This window comes from Anolis carolinensis, chromosome 1 (assembly GCF_035594765.1).
Source record: "Anolis carolinensis isolate JA03-04 chromosome 1, rAnoCar3.1.pri, whole genome shotgun sequence".
NCBI classification, from domain to species: Eukaryota; Metazoa; Chordata; class Lepidosauria; order Squamata; family Dactyloidae; genus Anolis; species Anolis carolinensis.
The window spans coordinates 131064877-131083781 of record NC_085841.1 but is presented as its reverse complement, the minus strand read 5'-3'; the positions used below and the strand labels follow the sequence as shown (position 1 = coordinate 131083781).

At 37.3% G+C, this 18905-nt stretch overlaps 1 protein-coding gene across 21 annotated transcripts in view; it reads right to left on the bottom strand.

Moving 5' to 3' along the window:
- Window positions 1-18905, bottom strand: part of dst (dystonin) — a 448648-nt gene that overhangs the window by 217802 nt on the left and 211941 nt on the right. For 18 of the 21 annotated variants that reach the window (XM_062982326.1, XM_062982385.1, XM_062982334.1 and 15 more), the window contains 5 exons: window positions 3542-3654; window positions 3308-3414; window positions 2821-2940; window positions 1558-1653; window positions 1340-1467 (listed from right to left, as the gene is read on the bottom strand). In XM_062982326.1, the coding sequence (XP_062838396.1) occupies window positions 1340-1467; window positions 1558-1653; window positions 2821-2940; window positions 3308-3414; window positions 3542-3654 (564 nt within the window). Of the gene's footprint in view, window positions 1-1339; window positions 1468-1557; window positions 1654-2820; window positions 2941-3307; window positions 3415-3541; window positions 3655-5494; window positions 5579-13957; window positions 15750-18905 lie in introns of those variants that run through there. The other 3 variants (XM_062982310.1, XM_062982357.1, XM_062982319.1) reach the window with 2 other exon arrangements.

Genomic DNA, 18905 nt, shown 5'->3' with positions numbered 1-18905 from the left:
AGCTGGTTTTGCAACAGAAGCACTGCTTCCAGCCACTGATTTGGTTCAAGAGAAACGCTGGGGTTTTGAAGGGTGGACAGCTACATCTCACTAGATCTGGCCTAATCTAGTGTCTACATATCAAACAGACCCATCACGATGTCTCTGGCTAGAGTAGCACCCAAGCAGAGCCTTATGGCTAATATCACTTTGGTTGGTCACAAGACTAGGTGCCCTGTTGTGGCCTCATCAGAGGCGACATTGCCAACAATGGTCTACCAGGGAGTTGCTTTAGGCCAGTGAAATAGCAGTGGCAGCAACCGTAATGCATTCTAAGCCCAGGTGGCCTTCTGGACACCTAAGAGCTCCAGAGAGCTTTTGTGCTTTATCTGAGGAAGCTTCAGAGTACAATACAGCACCCTAGGTTATTTCGGTAGGTGTAGATCCAGTGTAAGTCTACCTACATCTATCATAATTATCTTCCGCCTCCTCTTTTTCCTCCTCCTCCTTCTATTTCTCTTCCTTCATCTCCTTCTCACCCCACTCCTTCTATGGAGAAATAAACCACATGATGGATGCTATTTAAATCATGTCTGTTTTGATCCTAGTACTGAGAGGCATGCTCACTTGAAACACAGATGGTTTCCTGAGACATTGTGTCTAAAAGAAGGTACTATTTTTGGAAAGGTTGAGAAATTGGGACACACCTGGAAGGTGGGGAACTTTCCTCCAGGCTGCAGGGACTGCAGTTGCTTGCTAAAGACAAAAGTTTTCTCTTTTCTCAAAATGCACCACCCTGAAAGTTTTGGCATATAATTTATAGACTCACAGAGGTCCATCCAATCCAACTCCATGCCATGCAGGTACACACAAACAAAGCTGCAGTGTATTCCTTTATGGGGAAAATGGACACCAGCAGGGGCAGCTGTGCTTTTGAAATAGCTATTTGTTTACCCACACTGCACTAAAGTACTAGAACATAAACTGTTAGTCACCATAAAGTCTGTTTCAAGCCTGACAAGGAACAGTTATACAACTAATATCTATTTAGTTACAATAACATGAAACACGGCATAAACCTTTCAAAGAAAAGAAATCTTTCATGGTTAGAAATAACTCACAACCTCAAAGGTTATCCTAATACTCCAAAGTAATATAATAATACAATATAACTGTTACACATTGCTATATTACAGTTAATGATGAAGAACCCACTTGAAAATAACATAAATAATTGGTCTTAGACAGTTTGCTCAGTTTAAACACAATACCCACTAGGAATTGAGCAGCCAAGAAAATCAGTTTATAAAATGCCACTGTATCTTAAATTTGTTTAAATTCGATTACAGTATCTACATACCTTTCAACTTCTGGGCGAAGCATTTTTTCTCTTTCCAGCATAGCAATAATTAGCTTCCCCCATTCTTTTTCGATATCATTTGGGTGGTAACCTTGGGGAAGCTTGATACGCCCAAATTCTATCCACGCCTTCAAAAACAAGGAATTGTTGTATGAAGCTTATATTTTAAAAAAACAAAACAAATCCAGCATTAAATAATCTGTAAACATAAATTTTACCTCCAGTAATTTATACAGGTGTTTGATTTTAGATTTCTCTGTCTCCTTTGGTGGTATTTCTGTTTCTTTAAATTGTAAATACTGGTTATAAAGTGCCTAAAGAAAAAACAAATAAATATTGCTATAATTTTTCTAAATATGCAATTCTTTGATCACTAAAAATGATGAAACATTTCTTAAATCCAACAATGTGAAATTAGTTTATGCTACTTTATTCACCGTCCTGGGTTTATTAAGATAATTCAACTGTTACTTTCCCATTCACACTCCAGTTAGCATCCACATGACTTAAAGTTAATCTAATATCAAGTCTTATGAGCACTGATGCCTGTGGTTTCCCAAATTATACAAAGGAGATCAATTTCTTTCTTATGAATGGGACTAACCGTCCAAACCAATAAATTTGTGTAATCTGTGGCAATGGTTTCCACAGCCTCAGATAAAGCTGTGCCTCCAAGTCAGGGAGATCCCCTGCTTGCTCAATACTTACATGAAAGCTATACCCAAGGCTTGAGGTTCTGTTCCAATTTCCTAATGACTACAGGGTTGCTATGATCGTGTATAATTAATCCAAGACGTCACTATCTGCATTGCCATTAGTGAAAACATAAATTGATTGAGGGTCAATATTTAAGGACCCTTTTACACTGCTATATAAAATCCAGATTATGTTTTGAACTGGATTATATGAGAACTCATACAGTTCAGTCAAAATCAGATAATGTGGATTATCTGCTTTGAAAATCTGGATTATATGGCAGTGTAGAAGAGGTCTAGGATTTGAGAGGAGTACATCCATGAGTATCCCCATGCATAAAACTCTGCTTTTGTGAAGCTAGGATGATGTGTGGAAGGAAGCATAACCTTCTTTCAGACATGTTAGCTTTCTATGCACAGGGTGCTTTCCCATAGGACAGCATGTACCAATAAGATGTGCACCACCATCTATATTCCTCAAAGAGCTACCTCATGCAATTACTCATAGTGTGTAGGCTGGTATCTAGCCATAAGGGATGTGGAATTGAGCTGATGTGTTGGAACTGAATTGAAAACAAAATGTGCATTTAGCACAAGAGTGTAGGTCATCTGAATACAACACAGGGAAACACTTCAATGTAACTAATTTGTGTAAATATGGAGATATTTGAGTTTTGTGATTAATCCCCTAAATAAATAGAAGGTCACTCTATAAATCAACAACACGAAATATATATCCAATCAAAAAAATTTTGACATCTTATAACACAGAGACACAACTGTCACCTTGAGTTCCACAGGATTGTTTGGAAACGCTCTGTCAGTCATTATTGTGGCATGGTGTCTGATCCACTGGATGAGGTAGTTCACCATATTCTGATATTCGACCCATTTGACTTCAACATCCTAATGAGTACATATAATTTGATAAATAGAAAATAGGAAGCACATGCATATCATACTATTTAAAAGTCTGTAAATACATCTAAGCCAGTGGTTCTCAACCTGTGGGTCCCCAGATGTTTTGGCCTTCAACTCCCAGAAATCCTAACAGTTGGTAAACTGGCTGGGATTTCTGGGAGTTGAAGGCCAAAACACCTAAGGACCCACAGGTTGAGAACCACTAATAAATTAGTTTATTCAATTAATGACCCACCCTTGGCATCTGGTCCCTTAGTTTCCAAACCTCCTGACTGCGAGAAAAATGAATTCTTCTTCCTCACATTTATTTTTTTATGTGAAAAGAATATTAAAATATTAATTGCACCCTTACATGTGCACTGATGCCTTCACCACCTTCGGGAACTTTGGGAAATGCATCATAAAGTGATGACACATAAGTGATTACTGACTTCTCATCAGGCGAGGAAACGTCAACATCTAAAAAAGACATGTTGACATAGATAATGTTTTAGCATACACCCATATACTGTAACATTACACTTCCAATGCAATTCAATTTGCAATTATATTTCCAAGTCACTGACCATTCCATTTATGAACTCACCTTCAGGATCCAGAAGTCTGGCAACACCAAGTTTTTCTGCTACAAAAAAGGCATGCTCTAAATTTGCAAGGTTGCTTTGAACAGCAACGGTATTCATGTCTATCAGGTCCGGCCTGTAAAACAACAGTGATTATTCAGTCAGGTTTTAGAGAAATAAATTACTTCAAAAATCTTCATTTATTTCAGTGAGTTGGAAATAATTAGGAAGGGTATTATTAGAAAGTCTGTTGAAATCAGGAACACATATTTATCAATGTTCTTCTCAGGGAGAAAGTATATTTTAATGCTCCATATCTGATCTCCTGACTGACATTTGTTTAACTGATTCAGCTCCCAATTTTTAAATTTGCTAATCTGTTTTAGAGTGTATGAAAAATTCACAAAACTTTTTTTTGCACAAAATATTTCTTTTAAAAATTCCCCAATGTCTAGTGATGTCAAGACATTTTCTTCTTCAATGAGAAAGAAAAAAAACAAACAAACAAAGATTTGCATCCTTAACTGAGAGCTAGTGGACTGTCTCTTAGGTCTCTTCTACACTGCCATATAAAATTCTAATTATCTGTTTTTAATTGGATTACATGGCAGTGTAGACTCATATAATCCAGTTCAAAGCAAATAATTTGGATTATCTGTTTTGATAATCTGAATTATATGGCCAGGCTGTGGCGCAGGCTGGTGAGCAGCCAGCTGCCAGCTGCAACAAATCACTCTGACCAAGAGGTCATGAGTTCAAGGCCAGCTCGGAGCCTGCGTTTGTCTCTGTCTGTTCTATGTTAAGGCATTGAATGTTTGCCTTATATGTGTGTGCAATGTGATCCGCCCTGAGTCCCCTTCGGGGTGAGGAAGGCGGAATATAAATACTGTAAATAAATAAATAAATAAATAAAAACGGGGGCCTTAGTTTGCTTTCTAGGGCCATATTAATTCTTTTTCTGCACAATTCCCTAAACCTATGATATAAACTAGGACAAATCCCTATAAAATATTTGATTGCATCTGCAATCGTCCCACAAGGCCTGCACATACAATGCATTCCTGGTTATAGTGAGACTAAAAGCTAAAGTTAGGCCAATTTTGGTAGGATTTTGTATTCTTGTCTTCAGGCTCTCTCCTTCATTCATGTTGTTCTATGAGATGCTATAACTTAAAATGTAATTCACGGATTGAAAAATATTAGCAGTTAACAGTTTAAGAGGATCCTGACACCACAGAAAATAACTGAAATATATGAAAACTCATTACTTTTCACCTCATACAGGCCCCTCTACACCGCTATATAATCCAAATTATTAAATCAGATAATGCAGATCTGCTTTGAACTGGATTATATTAGTCTACACTGCCATATAATCCAGTTCAAAGTAGATAACCTGGATTTTGTCTGGCAGTGTAGAAGGTATTAACTTTTTCTCTTAACTCGTTGTCTTCATATGGACTCCCTTGTAAGACTGGAAAATCTCTTCAATTATTCCACATAGTAGCCTAGCTATATCTGATTTTGCTAGGCCCTTAAATATTAACTTCTTGGTGGTATTTTTACATCAGTAATACTACTAATATCTCTTATACACATCCGTTTAGCAGTATCCCACTGAGAATTCAATGGGTCTTTCTGCCAGGTAAGTGGATGTATGACTAGAGATTTAAATTATCCCCTTTCCATTATCATTGAGTAGACTCAGCACTGATATAAACAACAGAACAACAGCAAGCAAATAAAGAGAAATTTCAAGGTGCATGATGTTCACAGAAGCAATGGAAGTGAATAGTTGAATGAAAATATGGCACATAATTAATCATTAACAGCAAAGAAGGCTCATTTCAGATAATTTTAAACTACAGCTGAAACAGCAGGGTGCAGCAAATGAAGTTAAGAAAAAAATGTGAACATAAAAGAAATAAGTGAGCAATGACAATTTCAGAATTCCTTCCAATGTCATGAAATCAGACCTGCTCTTTCTCTTTGACCTCAATACAGCTTCCTGTACACCCTCCAAATCTGTTCCTGAGGTCTCCCAACTGAGTGGAGCAGATCTGTAGACATATAAAGGGTTGCAGGGTGGGGTGCAGGACCATTTTTTTAGTATTGCCTGTTCCACTATTGCAGGCCTGCACAACCTGTAGCTCTCCAGCTGTTTGGGTCTACAACTCTCAGAATCCCTGGCCAGCTTGTGCTATGGTCAGGAATTCTGGGAAGTGATGTATAAAACACCTGGAGGGCCTCTGGTTGTCCAGGACTGTTCTAGTGTACGGATACAGCCAGACATAATCCTCAGCCAACCATTAAAGAATTTCATTTTCTTTTGAGGGGGTATGATATCTTAAGCAGTCATTTTCTCTGTAATAATTGTCAGCAGGACATTCAGCAAGGTTGCATTTTAACTAACTAACCAATAGACAAAAGTCCTCACAATACAAAGCAGCTAATTTATTGTGTTGTTGAAGGCCTTCATGAAAGGAATCACTGGGATCCTGTGAGTTTTTCAGGCAGTATGGCCGTGCTCCAGTAGCATTTTCTCCTAATGTATCACCTGCATCTGTGGCAAGCATCCTCAGAGGTTTGTTCAGAAGTCTGTGGGGAATAAGGCAAGTGTATGTATATCTGTGAAATATCCAGGGTGGGAGAAAGACCCCTTGTCTGTTTGAAGTAAGTGCGAATGTTGCAATTAGCAAGCTTGATTAGCACTGAGTAACTTTGCAGCTGCAAAGTCAATCAATGAAGGTATCTGCATAGAGGTAGCCTGACTGTTGTGCCTGGAGGGATCCTTTGTTTTGTAATTCTCCTATTTCTGAGTGGTGTTCTTTATTTACTGTCTCGATTCTGGTGTTTTTAATACTGGTAGCCAGCTTTTGTACATTTCCATAGTTTTGTCCTTTCTGTTGAAATTGTCCACATGCTTGTGAATTTCAGTGGCTTCTCTGTATAGTCTGACATGGTGGTGGTCTGAGTGGTCCAGCATTTCTGTGTTCTCAAATAATATTCTGTGTCCAGGTTGGTTCATCAAGTGCTCTGCTATGGCTGACTTCTCTGGTTGAATCAGTCTGCAGTAGCAAGGCTACTCAATGCTAATTAAGCTTGCTAATTGCAACATTCACACTTGCTTCAAACATACATAGGTTTTTTTTCCCACTCTGGACATTCCACAGATATATATACACTCCACTTGCCTAATTTCCAACTGACCTCTGAACACACCTCTGAGCATGCTTAACACAGATGTAGGTGAAACATTAGGAGAGAATGCTACTGGAACATGGCCATACAGCCCAAAAAACTAACAGCAACCCTGCTAATTTATTTCTTCTCCAGTTTAGGAATCAACTACTGTATATTTTTGCAAGTTAGCCTTCTATGCAAAAAGATGGTTCTGATTTCTTTGAAAGGAGATAGACTTCAATCAAAAGCAACAAAAAGAACATAGAATGTCTAACATTAATAAGGCATCCACAGAGTTTACGTATTATTATTTCAACTTAAAATCAAATTAATTCCTTCAAGAAAATAGGGGAAATGATGCTATCTTCTACTGTAGGAATGTCACATCAAGAATGATAAAGTATTGTGAAGACAGTGGATTTGGAAAGAACTCATGCCACAGACAGAATAATAAAGGCAAGACTCATAAGGATTCACTTTGTGGTTTATATGCCCAATGAAAAGTTAAGGGAAGCATTCTATTTAGAAACACATGCTTGCTGTTTTTATTCTACTGCTTTCCATGACATGTCACACATACTGATAGTAATGAGGCAAAACATGAGATGCAAAATACAAAATGATGCCTGTTCAGTTGCCAGTTTCTCCAACAAGAAAGGGCAAGTTGTTATACAAGCCTTGGCTGTTCATGTGAAAAGAATCAACAACAACACACAAGCAACAAGCAGTTGACTGAAATCCAGCGATTACATTTTCATCCAAAGATCAGGGGAAGGAAGGAATGAGATTTTCTGCCCAACCAAGAGTAACAAAGAATCTGCTACATCTGCAAAATTCAGACTAATTTTTATTATTCACAAATAATAAAACCCACAAACCCACAATATGAGATATTAAGCATTGCGGTTGTCTTAAAATAAATATGAAGATGTAAAACAATTCCACCAGCTAAGAGTGTGCCAAGACACGAAGGAAAGAAGTAGAAACTCAGTTATTACATCTGTCCTAGGGAGACTGGCAAGGTAGAAGTTGACTATAGAGTTGTAATAGAGGACCTGAAGATTAATAGAGGGAACTTATAGTTCAAATTCATTAATAATCATATCCACAAAAGTCAAACCTGCAAATTCGGAGGGCCGACTCTAATGTTTTTAGAAGTCAGGTGAATTACCCTGAATCTTTGGTTAGTCTTATGTTCCTATATCTCCAAGCTTTCACTATCAATGACTCACAGGCATATAATCTCAAATATTCAGAAGACGCACTTCTGACAATATCAAAACTGCTAAACTGGGTACCTTAACAAAACACCTTTTGACATTCATAAACAGCTCTATTTAAAGGCTGTTTCTGCACAATTTAATGTACCACTTCGGATTCTCCTCAGTTCAATATGCTCAAAATATCAAAATGTGTAATTAGTTGTGCATAGATATGTGTATACAGATGTGCAGGGGAAAGAAATTTACAACATACAGGTTAGCCCAGCAAAAGTATTAAAACAATACAGCTGATATATCACCTGTTAGTAGAGGAAGAAAAACAGAAATGGAAAAAGTATGGAAGAAAATTCAAACTAATGCCAAAACGGACACATAGAACAGAAGTAAGACAAGCAAGAAGATAAGATACCCCTAGGTGGTAAATTCACTCCTGAAAGAGTTATCATGGGGAAAAGGTGTCTCAACTGAAGCTGTATCACTAATCTTTTTTTCCCACAACAAGCCAAATGTTTCAAAATCCAATTCACAGGAAGGGAAAGTGAGGGGAAATCTTCTAAACAGGGGCACAGACAGCAAAACAAACACCACAGGAGTGTTAACCCTTCCTTATGCTATCCAAAGCTAAAACATTTTTTTTTGGGAGGGGGAGTTATACTTAAAAATGTACCTGATCCAACTTAAAAACAAATTCAGTTTAAGAACAAACCTACATAACCTATCTTGTGTGTAACTTGGGGACTGCATGGATGTGGTTTTGGATTAGGAAAATTATGATTCTGTCAAGTCAAGCAAAATGACATGTGAGGTTCTACCTAGGCTCTGCCCTGCAGTTTCCAGATTTCCTCCTGTCTCTACTCCGACTGAGTTCTCTGTTCTAACTTAGTTCCACTTCCTAGAACTACAGCATTTTTGAAACCAAATCTTGCCATCCTTTAGTCTATGGGATTATTATCTCTTTCCAGAGTGATTATGGTTATATAATAGTTTTTAGTCTACACCCAGTTGATGCATACATGACTACTTGTTAGCCAAAGTCCAACTCACAAAGCCATAGGCACTGATCTTAAATGTCCCTGTTGATAGATTCAAGCTCTTTGTTAATGGCAGTAGTGGCAGATGAGTAATGTCAAGCCGTTCAAAGAAGCTACTTCTGAGCAGTAGATAAGCAAAATGTTTATAAAACAGACAATTAGCCAAAAACATTTGATGTTTTGGTAACTAGGCTTCACGGTGTCCCAGAGGGATGACTAATCTTTTAATGAAGAGATAGCACTGTGGTATTTCTTGGCCTACATAAGAAACTCTCATTCCATATGCATTTTACTACCATATCTGCTAGCAGAGAAGACATAGAAGTACAGAGCTAAGTGAACACCCAAGTATAATCTAGTTTGTTTTGCAATTACTTTAATTAGATAATGCTTGCACATGCGAAATAAATTCCTGTCTTCTATACTCATAAAGGATAATAATGGACAGATGCTAGAGACAACTATATATTTGGCTGGAAGGGATAAATTGCTAAAAGCAATGAAGGACCATGCTACGACATGTGCTGCTCATATTAAATGTACACATGACTGAAGAAGGAACTGAATGATTTTTAGATAAGATAAGGCCTTCCCACCCCTTTAGTGAAGAGGCTCCACTGACAGACTTGATTGTGATTCAAATCAGTTATCTACAATTTGAAAAATGATTTACACTAAAGTCTGAAAAATAAAAAAGAAACTAAAACCATGAAAGCAGTAGCTGCAAATTGACCTCCACTGGTTTGTGCCTCTGTATTGTGACTATTTGCCTCTATTACATATATATTTCACAAGTATAACTCATCTATGAGTAAATACTAATAGCACATGGTTAAAAGTACATGTATTACTTCAGTAATACCTCAAACACAAGATTAGCTTGATTACTAAGGGAAAGGGGAGTGGTTTAGAAGAATAGCGTCCTGCACAATGTTACCTACTTAAAAGATGAGAAGATCTGGACAAAGAATCTGGCAGGCCCTTTATTTACACTCTGAGTCACTATTCTGTAACAATGGTGTATCCTCCCCCTGTATAATTGAAAAACTTTGCCCTCTATCTATTTTCACATTCACAAAGCCAACATAACACTTTTATATTCAAACCCTCAGTTGAGTTCTTTCCTTCTCCCCCCACCCCCCCTTCTTCTCCCATTTTTGTCTCTCAAGGTGGACCCACTATCTCGGGATCAATCCAGGATAGCAATCACCAGATCAGCCCTGGGATGATTAAACAGGGCCCCCTCCCCAGCTGCTCTGGAGGCAGGAGGGAGTCTCAACTGCCCAACACTGCCAAACTCAGGCTGGCACCGTTGGATGGCCACCTTCACTTCCCCTCCCTTCCTGTCTTAGGAGGTAGTTCTGTCTTGGAATCAAACTGGTTTTAGTCTAAATCACTGCTTCTTAAACTTTGGTTATCGCCCCCAAATGGGGTCCCTCAGCTCAATGTTGGGGTTACAAAAATGTTGGCAACATTAAAAGTTTACACTCATTTACACAAATCTGTTAGCCTTGTAAATGCTGCTTTGTTATCAGTAAATGTTTGGTTTTAATACCTATTTTAAATACCTATATATCTGGGGCCAGGTAAAAAAAATTCTTGGGTGGAAAGGGGTTTGAGTGGGAAAAGTTTAATAAGTCCTGGTCTAAATAATGGTGAACATTTTCTCAGAATTCCACAAGACAACATCAGAAAAAAAGAGGCCACTTTCAACAATGCAACCCACCCTAATCCCTCTTCAAAGTACTAACTGAACCTATCTTAATGAGATATGATAGAACCAGAGGCACAGCATCAGCCTAATATAAAGTTTTGTGTATGGCCAACCTCAGAAACATTAGAGGAAAGCTGCCTACAGAATTGTTATTAATAGTGAAACCACTTTAATCTGATCAAGGGCATAATCCAGCAGAGCTATATGCTTTTAAAATCACATCTATTATTATTATTATTATTATTATTATTACTACTACTACTACTACTATTATATTTATTTATACCTCGCTTTATCTCCCCAAAGATAAAAGTGGTGTAACATAAAAGCATTAGCACAGAATTTAAAATATACAAATATACAAAAATTAAAACAGAATTAAACACAAAGAGCACAAAACAATACAGTTAAAATCCATCAAACATATTAAAAGTTAAATCTAAAGGGATAATGCAGAAAAATGTCCCTAACATCAATAAACTTTAAACTGTAAACTTCTGCTGGATCATGTGCCAGTTTGCTTACATGGATGCTGCAACCCATTATAACCAGAAAGATGTTGCATGAAAAACACAGCTATGTGAATGAAAAAGCCTTGACTCAACCTGAAAGTTTTTTTCTTTCGGTCGTAATTTAAGAGTTTTAGTGCTGAGTGTTTTACCATAGCTGAGATGTACACACATTATAAATGCCTCTGTTTGGTAAAACAACATTTACATATTGCTTCTCCTTGGCTTTTACTCAGAAAAAGCAATAGTAAGCTACTCTTTTAGAAGATGACAAGCACAAACTAGTGAGTTGCAAATAATCTTTGTCTCCTTCCTTTAAATATATTCCATTGCAATCTAGATTGACACTTAATAATACTTTGTTTCTTCCTGATTTGTAGCTAGAGGCAACCAACATGTTGCAGCAAATCTTGGCATCACTGCTTTTCATATCTTCAAGGAATGCATTCAAGTTAGATCCTGATTGCCTGTAACATGTTTTAACATCACGATGGTACATCGTGTGCCAACATTTGCCCTGAAGGCTGCCATGAAACAGACGTTCCAGACCAAACTTGGCACTGTATGGCTGGTTTGCCTTAAAAGCTCAAATTTTAAAAACTCTCCCCACCTAGAATTCTTTTCCTGTTCTTCTCCCATATTTTTAAACACCTGGCACTGCACATAGCTGTGTTTGCTGCACATGCCAAACTTAAGCTTCTCTATGTGGCCTTGGCAGGTTTCTCTTCCAATTTTCTTATGGAGGGCTACTGTTCCCCCGTGTACATTGCCAAAGCTTTTAAATGGCTTGTTCAAGTCAAAATAAGTTTTGCCTGCACTTTGAAAGGACATTCTATCTCTGACATTCACTTTTTAAAGTAAATGGAAACCTCTCTTCTGCTCCTGCTCCGAGATATATTATGTTAGAAATTTTTAACGTTATTTACTCCTGTGCCCTCCTGGATAACATCCTTAGCTTTTCCAGCAGTCTTCCTCCTCGACAACACATTCTTCCCCTAATGTCATGCCAAGAACAGCAAACAATAGTTCAGGTGTGCTCTCTGTTAACCACTTTGTTATATAGGCAGTCCTCAAGTTATGAACAGGATAGGTTGTATACGTTTGTTCTTATGTTGAATTTGTATGTAAGTTGGAATAAGTACATTTTAAGTGTAATGTCACCTACTGTGTTTCCCCGAAAATAAGACCTCCCCAAAGAATAAGACCTAGCAGGGGTTTGGGGGGATTGCCAAATATAAGGCCTCCCCTGAAAGTAAGACCTAGCAACTAAGGCTGCAGCAGAGTTCCATTGGGAAGCATGGCTGCAGGGCAGAAGCAGCACTCATTCATACACCGGAGGGAGGGAGGGAAAGTGCTTGCTTTCTGTGCCTCCCTCCCTCCCTGCCTTGCCTTGCCTGTCCCCCAGCCGCGGCTTGAAGAACCTTCCGTGGCTGCTGCTGCACTGCCATTTCTTCCTTCTCCGTCCTGGCCATGCTGGTCATGCTCCCTTGCTTCCCAGAGGCTTCTGATTGGCTCCTGGAGCCAGGGCAAGGGAGGGTGGGAGGGAAGGAAGAGGGCTTTCGTCCTGCTGCTTTTGCTCCTTAAAGGTACAGGATGCATTGGGATTCTCCTCTCATCTTCCTATCCTATGCCATGAAACTAATTATTTTATACTATTATTCTATTGCCATATTATTATCATCATATTCTGTTACTATTATTATATCCCATTATTATATTATCCTATTAATATATTTTAAATCATTATATTATATTTTTCTATTATTATTATTATATCATTATATTATTATTCTATTATTATTCTATTATATTTTCATATTATTATATTATTATTCTGTTATTATTAAATTCCATTTTATATTACCCTATTAATATATTTTATATCATTATATTCTATACTATTATTCTATTATATTATCATATTATTTTATTATTATTAGCATATTCTGTTATTATTATATTCCATTTTATATTATCCTATTAATATATTTTATATCATTCTATTCCATTCTATTATATTATCCTATTATTATTATATTATTATGCTATTCTGTTATTATATCCCATTATTATATTATCCTATTAATACCATATTATCATTTTCTATTATTATTATATCCTATATTATATTATCTCATTAATATATTGTATATCATTATATTATTATTATATTATCATATTATTATTATTATAGTATATTATATTATTCATCATTCATAACTACATTGAAACTAGAATAGAGAGAAATCAGCGTGGAAACCTTGTGAAACCTAAATTGCAAAAGGTACCATAGATTGTTGTACATGTAAATAATGGTAGTAACAAGAAATTCTTGATAGGATTCATCAAGTTTGTCTGGTTATGCTGGTTTGTGATGACAACTACTTTACAGTATATAATAAATGTTCATTTTGTTGTTCAACAATAAATGTGAGCTCTTCTTTATGGAAAAATAAGACATCCCCTGAAAATAAGACCTAGTGCATCTTTGGGAGCAAAAATTAATATAAGACACTGTCTTATTTTCGGGGAAACAGGGTATATATATGCTTTGGATAGCATAGGGAAGAGTTAACACCCCTGTGGTGTTTGTTTTGCTGTCTGTGTCCCTGTTCAGGAGATTTCACCTCACTTTCTGTCCCTGTGAGAACTGGATTTTGAGAAATTTGGTTTATTGTGGAAACAAGGATTAGTGATAAATCTTTGGTAGAGACACCTTTCTTTCAGGAATGAATTTTTCTTCCAAGGAGTAGATTTCTCTCACTTCCTGTTTTCTTACCTCTGTTTGTAACTATGAGTCATTTATAAGTCAGATGTTTGTAACGTGGGGTCTGCCAGTATTAGGTATTTTTCTGCAGGTTTTCTCTTCACAGAAATTGCCATCAGAGAGTTGGTGTTGTATTCCCAGGGACTATGGTGACAAACAATAAAAATACTCAGAAGTTGTTTTGCCAGTTTTTCTGAAATTGGCAAAAACATATTTCTTTTTCTGAAATATAGCACCTGGTATTCATTGGCAGCCTTCCACACAAGTTCCAACCAGGATTGTCCCTGCTTTGATCCCCAGATCAGATCAGATGGGAAATGATCCCTTCAGGGTATGTAGCCCTCTTTTTAGGCTTACATTTGACAATTCCATGGTTCCTCCCATCATTTGTGTTCTTCATTTAGCACTGAGACAGTGAGCCTGGTCATCCACCTACCAACCCATAGACAATGTGGACCCAATCCAGTTTTGCTGATCAGGGCTGGGAGGGGAAACCCAAGCCTCAGTGTAACCCAGAAACCCTGGCAAGCTTCTTTCACTATGTCACCCACCTCAAACTCCACTTCATCTCATAAAATAAAAAAGAGAACATTCTCTCATAACTGAACAAGACAGATCTTGTTTCACATTTATGTTCCACATATGTGTATGAAACTTCTTCTAACTTCCTTAGTGTTCATCCATGATGGAAATGATGTTGAAGTAGGCATAACTGTATCTTTCCACTCGATATTTTGTACATTGCCTTGTTTGACTAACAATAATGACATTCTGGACATTACAATTCTGTAGGTTTCAGAAAAATAAGATGTAGGATAAGGCAGGTGTAGTGAACCTTACCTATTAGGCCTAGAATGAAGCCTTGGTGGCAGTGAGTGAGGCAGCCTCCATTTTTTTGAGGAATGCTAGGCAGCCATCTTGAGTGTGGTTAGAAAGGGGGAGGAGCTTAGAGAGAGATTCTTAGGATTGGCCAACCAGAGCAGATGGGAGGAGCCAAGTCTTAGAGTGCAGAAAAAAAAGTGCTCCAGGCAGTTCTGGTTTGAGGTTTGGAGAAGAGAGTTCTGTTTGAGGGTTTGAAGAGAGCAGTTTGGTTTTGGAGGTGGGAGAGTGTGTGTGAGAGAGAGAACTGAAAGCTGTGGAAACTGACAGGCGAAGTCAGGCAGCTTGGATCTCTTGACTCTCACTATTGGGCTGGTTAATAGAAGGACTCTAGGTTAGAGTTAATGAACAACCCAGGGGAACTCGTGTCTATTCTCAGCAAATAGAGCGAGGGTTTTTGTGACCAATAGATAGATTGGTTAGTTGGAACTGTTTGAATCTAAGTGAAGTAAATCCGAAACATACAATTAAGTTAAGCTGAAGAACATCTGTAACCAATTACGCTTATGAACCTCTCTGAAATAATCATTTACCTGTTTTTAAGAAAATAATTTTTTATTCTATTTTCAACTTTCAAGAGCCTCCACAGTGTATATTTTCCATCAAGAAGTCTTAATAAAAGTTCCAGCAATACAACAATAAAATACCACAGAAAAGCCTCATAGTGAACATCAGTTTGGGAGCCTGGGGGGAAAACGGTGTGGGCAGAAAATGGGAGAAGTTTGCCTCAGACACATTTAACAACAAAAATCCCAAAGACATTTTAGGTTGGTGGCAGCTACCAGTTTTAAAAGCAAATCTGTTATAATTAGTCTCTCAGCCTAGTCTCCCCGCTTTGCTCATTTCCTTTATATTGGTGGCAGCGGTGGGATATTATAAAAGATATCACCCCCCTCCCCCGCCTCAATAGATTTCTGTTATCTTGGTGGCAGCTGTGGGATAAATTATTATAAAAAGATCCCCCCCTGCCCCATATTTTCTGTTATATTGGTGGCAGCGGTGGGATATTATAAAAGAGCCCCCCTGCCATCGTTTCCATTATATTGGTGGCAGCGGTGGGGTATTATATTAAAAGATTTCCCCCTTGCCATTGATTCCATTATATTGGTGGCAGCGGTGGGATATATATATAAAAGATTCCCCCCCCCCCACGCGCTTCAATTTATCGTTATATTGGTGGCAGCGGTGGGATATTATAAAAGAGTCCCCCTGCCATCGTTTCCGTTATAGCAGGACTATTAGATTTCTGAGAATTTCAGTTTTCTTTCTTTTTTTAATGAGCAAATTTCTTTCCCCTACTTTTGTGAAGATATATAACTATTTCAAAAGTCAAGATGATAAATACAGTCATGTGTCTTGGAGGGTCAGCCCTGGTTAGTACTTTGATAGGAGGTTGCCAATGAATTACAGGTACTGTAGGCTATATTTCAGAGGAAGGAATATTCCTCGCTTAAGTAAACTCCATGAAATTAATGGGGTTAGCAAAATTTGTAAGGTGATTTGAAGGCCCATACACACTCATGTGTGTGTGTCTGTATGTGCATGGACTTCACCTAATTCAGGATGGTAGCTCCTGAAATGATACCCAGGAAGGACGAGTCTTTCATGTCTAACACTGATCAGAAGACCCCAGAGCCCAAAGATAAGCCTCACAGTCCTGTCTCCAGAATATTTCTGAAAGAACCTTCTTTGGAATGAGAAGAGGAATCTGAACCACTTCAGAAGGTACCAGAGGAGATGTCAGAGTGGCCACCAGATTAAGAAATGTGTGTTCTTGCTTTCAACCACATTGTATGGGTTTTCCCCATCACCTGTTTAAGAATGGAATTTTGAATCAGAATAAGAAAGATATATGGAGAAAGGAAAGTTTCAATATCGTGCACAGATTTTGTTCCTTCCTATGATGAAAGAAAGAATACTAAAACATACAAAGCATAACAAAATGCAAATCTCTTTAATTTGCATGTATGTGGAGTTGAGTTTCTCTAGATTACTGGTAATAGACTACCAACTATGGAGTGAACAACTTTAATGTTTGAAAAATTATTTGAGTAGCAAGTAACAACTAAGAACCATATTTCACTGGGAAATATTTAAGTATATTAAAAGACATAAAATCACAACAGATTACACAAGATTAAATGATCTAAATTCCAATAGCAATAGCAATTGCTTTTCTTTAGGAGGAAAGTGACCTCTAGCTGGATAGAATAACATGTTCATCTCTATACAGAATATCTGAATCTGATATTTGTGCTATGCAGAGATCTCAGATTCAGCTGCATGTAATATTTTGCTGAGTCAGACATTACTTTTTGCTAGAGAGGTGAAGGAGAGCATGTAGAGAGAACAGGGCATAAATCAAAGCTCACTTACTCTCTAGCAAAGAACATTTATTCAATAAATAAACACACAAAAACCCCTTCGTTGATTTATCTATAAGTCAATATGAGTATGTACTTCAGCTCTCATGAAAAAAGGAACCATCCCCTTCCCTGAGTAAAGCAACAAAAGGAAAGAATTGTAGTCAATCCTGGCAGAAGCTAAAAGCAGTACCAAGCTCATTCTGGCCTTTTTTTTAATGCGGGAGAGGGGAAGATTGCGCTGGGAACACCTTGAATCTAAGAGCAGCTGGTCCTCTGAGTCAGCACTGGTGCTTTCCCCTTCTCTGTGGAATGACCTTCAATTTCTTCATGGGCCATATCAAAAATCATAATTTGGCCACAAAGTCTGCCCTCAATTTATACATGTGGTCAAATTATACAAGAGCGTTTGTAGTAATTTAGAAAATGTGAACAAAATTGGCAATGTAATTAAATTTATTCTTAAACTTAACAAATTGGCTTAACTTGGACTTTAAGCAATAACTCAACTATACAATTACATTATTAAATTATATTTTAAATTATTTGAGTGACCAACAAATGTCTCAGCTTATTCTTTAATAAAAGTACATCTATAGGAATCGTTGTTAATTTTTGTTCATGATTACATGAACAAAAAAAAAATCTTTCTGATTCCAAAACACTTTAAGTCAACAAATAGCAAGAGCAGGATAAATGGAAGAAGACAGGCTTCTTTGCACCCAATTAATTCTACATTCTACACCAATAACTAAATAAATGGTCCTCGTCTATTCTGGGAAACTGAATTTTTAGATTTTAACCCTATGACTTTCACATATGGAAATAATTTAACTAAAGAAAGAGGGTTAATGAGATTAAAAGGGGGGAGGTGCAATAGAAAGCAAGAGAAGTGGTCTGGATGGAGTGATGGCAATTGGCTTTTTTGAAAATTCATGCAGCTGTATCTTCATTTCCAAAGTAAAATAAGATCAGGAAAAAGACTGTAAAATCATGAACTCTACTTTTGAATTTCTTTCTGGTAAGGCTTATAGTGCAAGTTTTTAAATTAAACTTAAATAGCAATTTAATATAAATTACTGTAATCATTGCCCTCCTTATAATGTAAATTTAACAGAAATAGATTTTTTAAAAACTTGTTAACAAATACAGCAGAATTTACATAAGTGCTTAGCATGCTTGATTCAACTGGTTTATTCTAAGTGGGAGTAGCAATTTCATTTAACTCAAATACTTTTATAAATCTGGAACAATTATAATCACAAGGTTAAAAGTACATTATCTCAAAACAAGCTATAGGTGGCAGCCTTCGGCAATGGGAAGCAAACCTTTCAATAAAGACAATGAAAAGTAATTTCACTTATAAGCATTAGAAAACTTTTTAGAAGTAACATACATTACGTTGTATGTATTGTCTTAGAAATAATGTAAGAACCAGTTCCTGCCTAGAGTAGTATATTGATATAATGTGTGATACCTACTGGCTCATATATCAGTGGAGTGCTGAATCTGCTCTGCAGTTTAGCCTTAACTTTAAAGGAGGTATCCAAAGTGCTGAATTACCTCCCCAAACATGTCCACCTTCTAAGCTTGGACTAAAACCAGGCGAATACTTGGCAATAAAATAGGAGCCACCAGCCACCTCACATGTAAATTCTGCAAGAAGCAGAGAACTACTCTGTCAGTGTGCTTTAGCAGTTTGAGCACTGGACTATAAC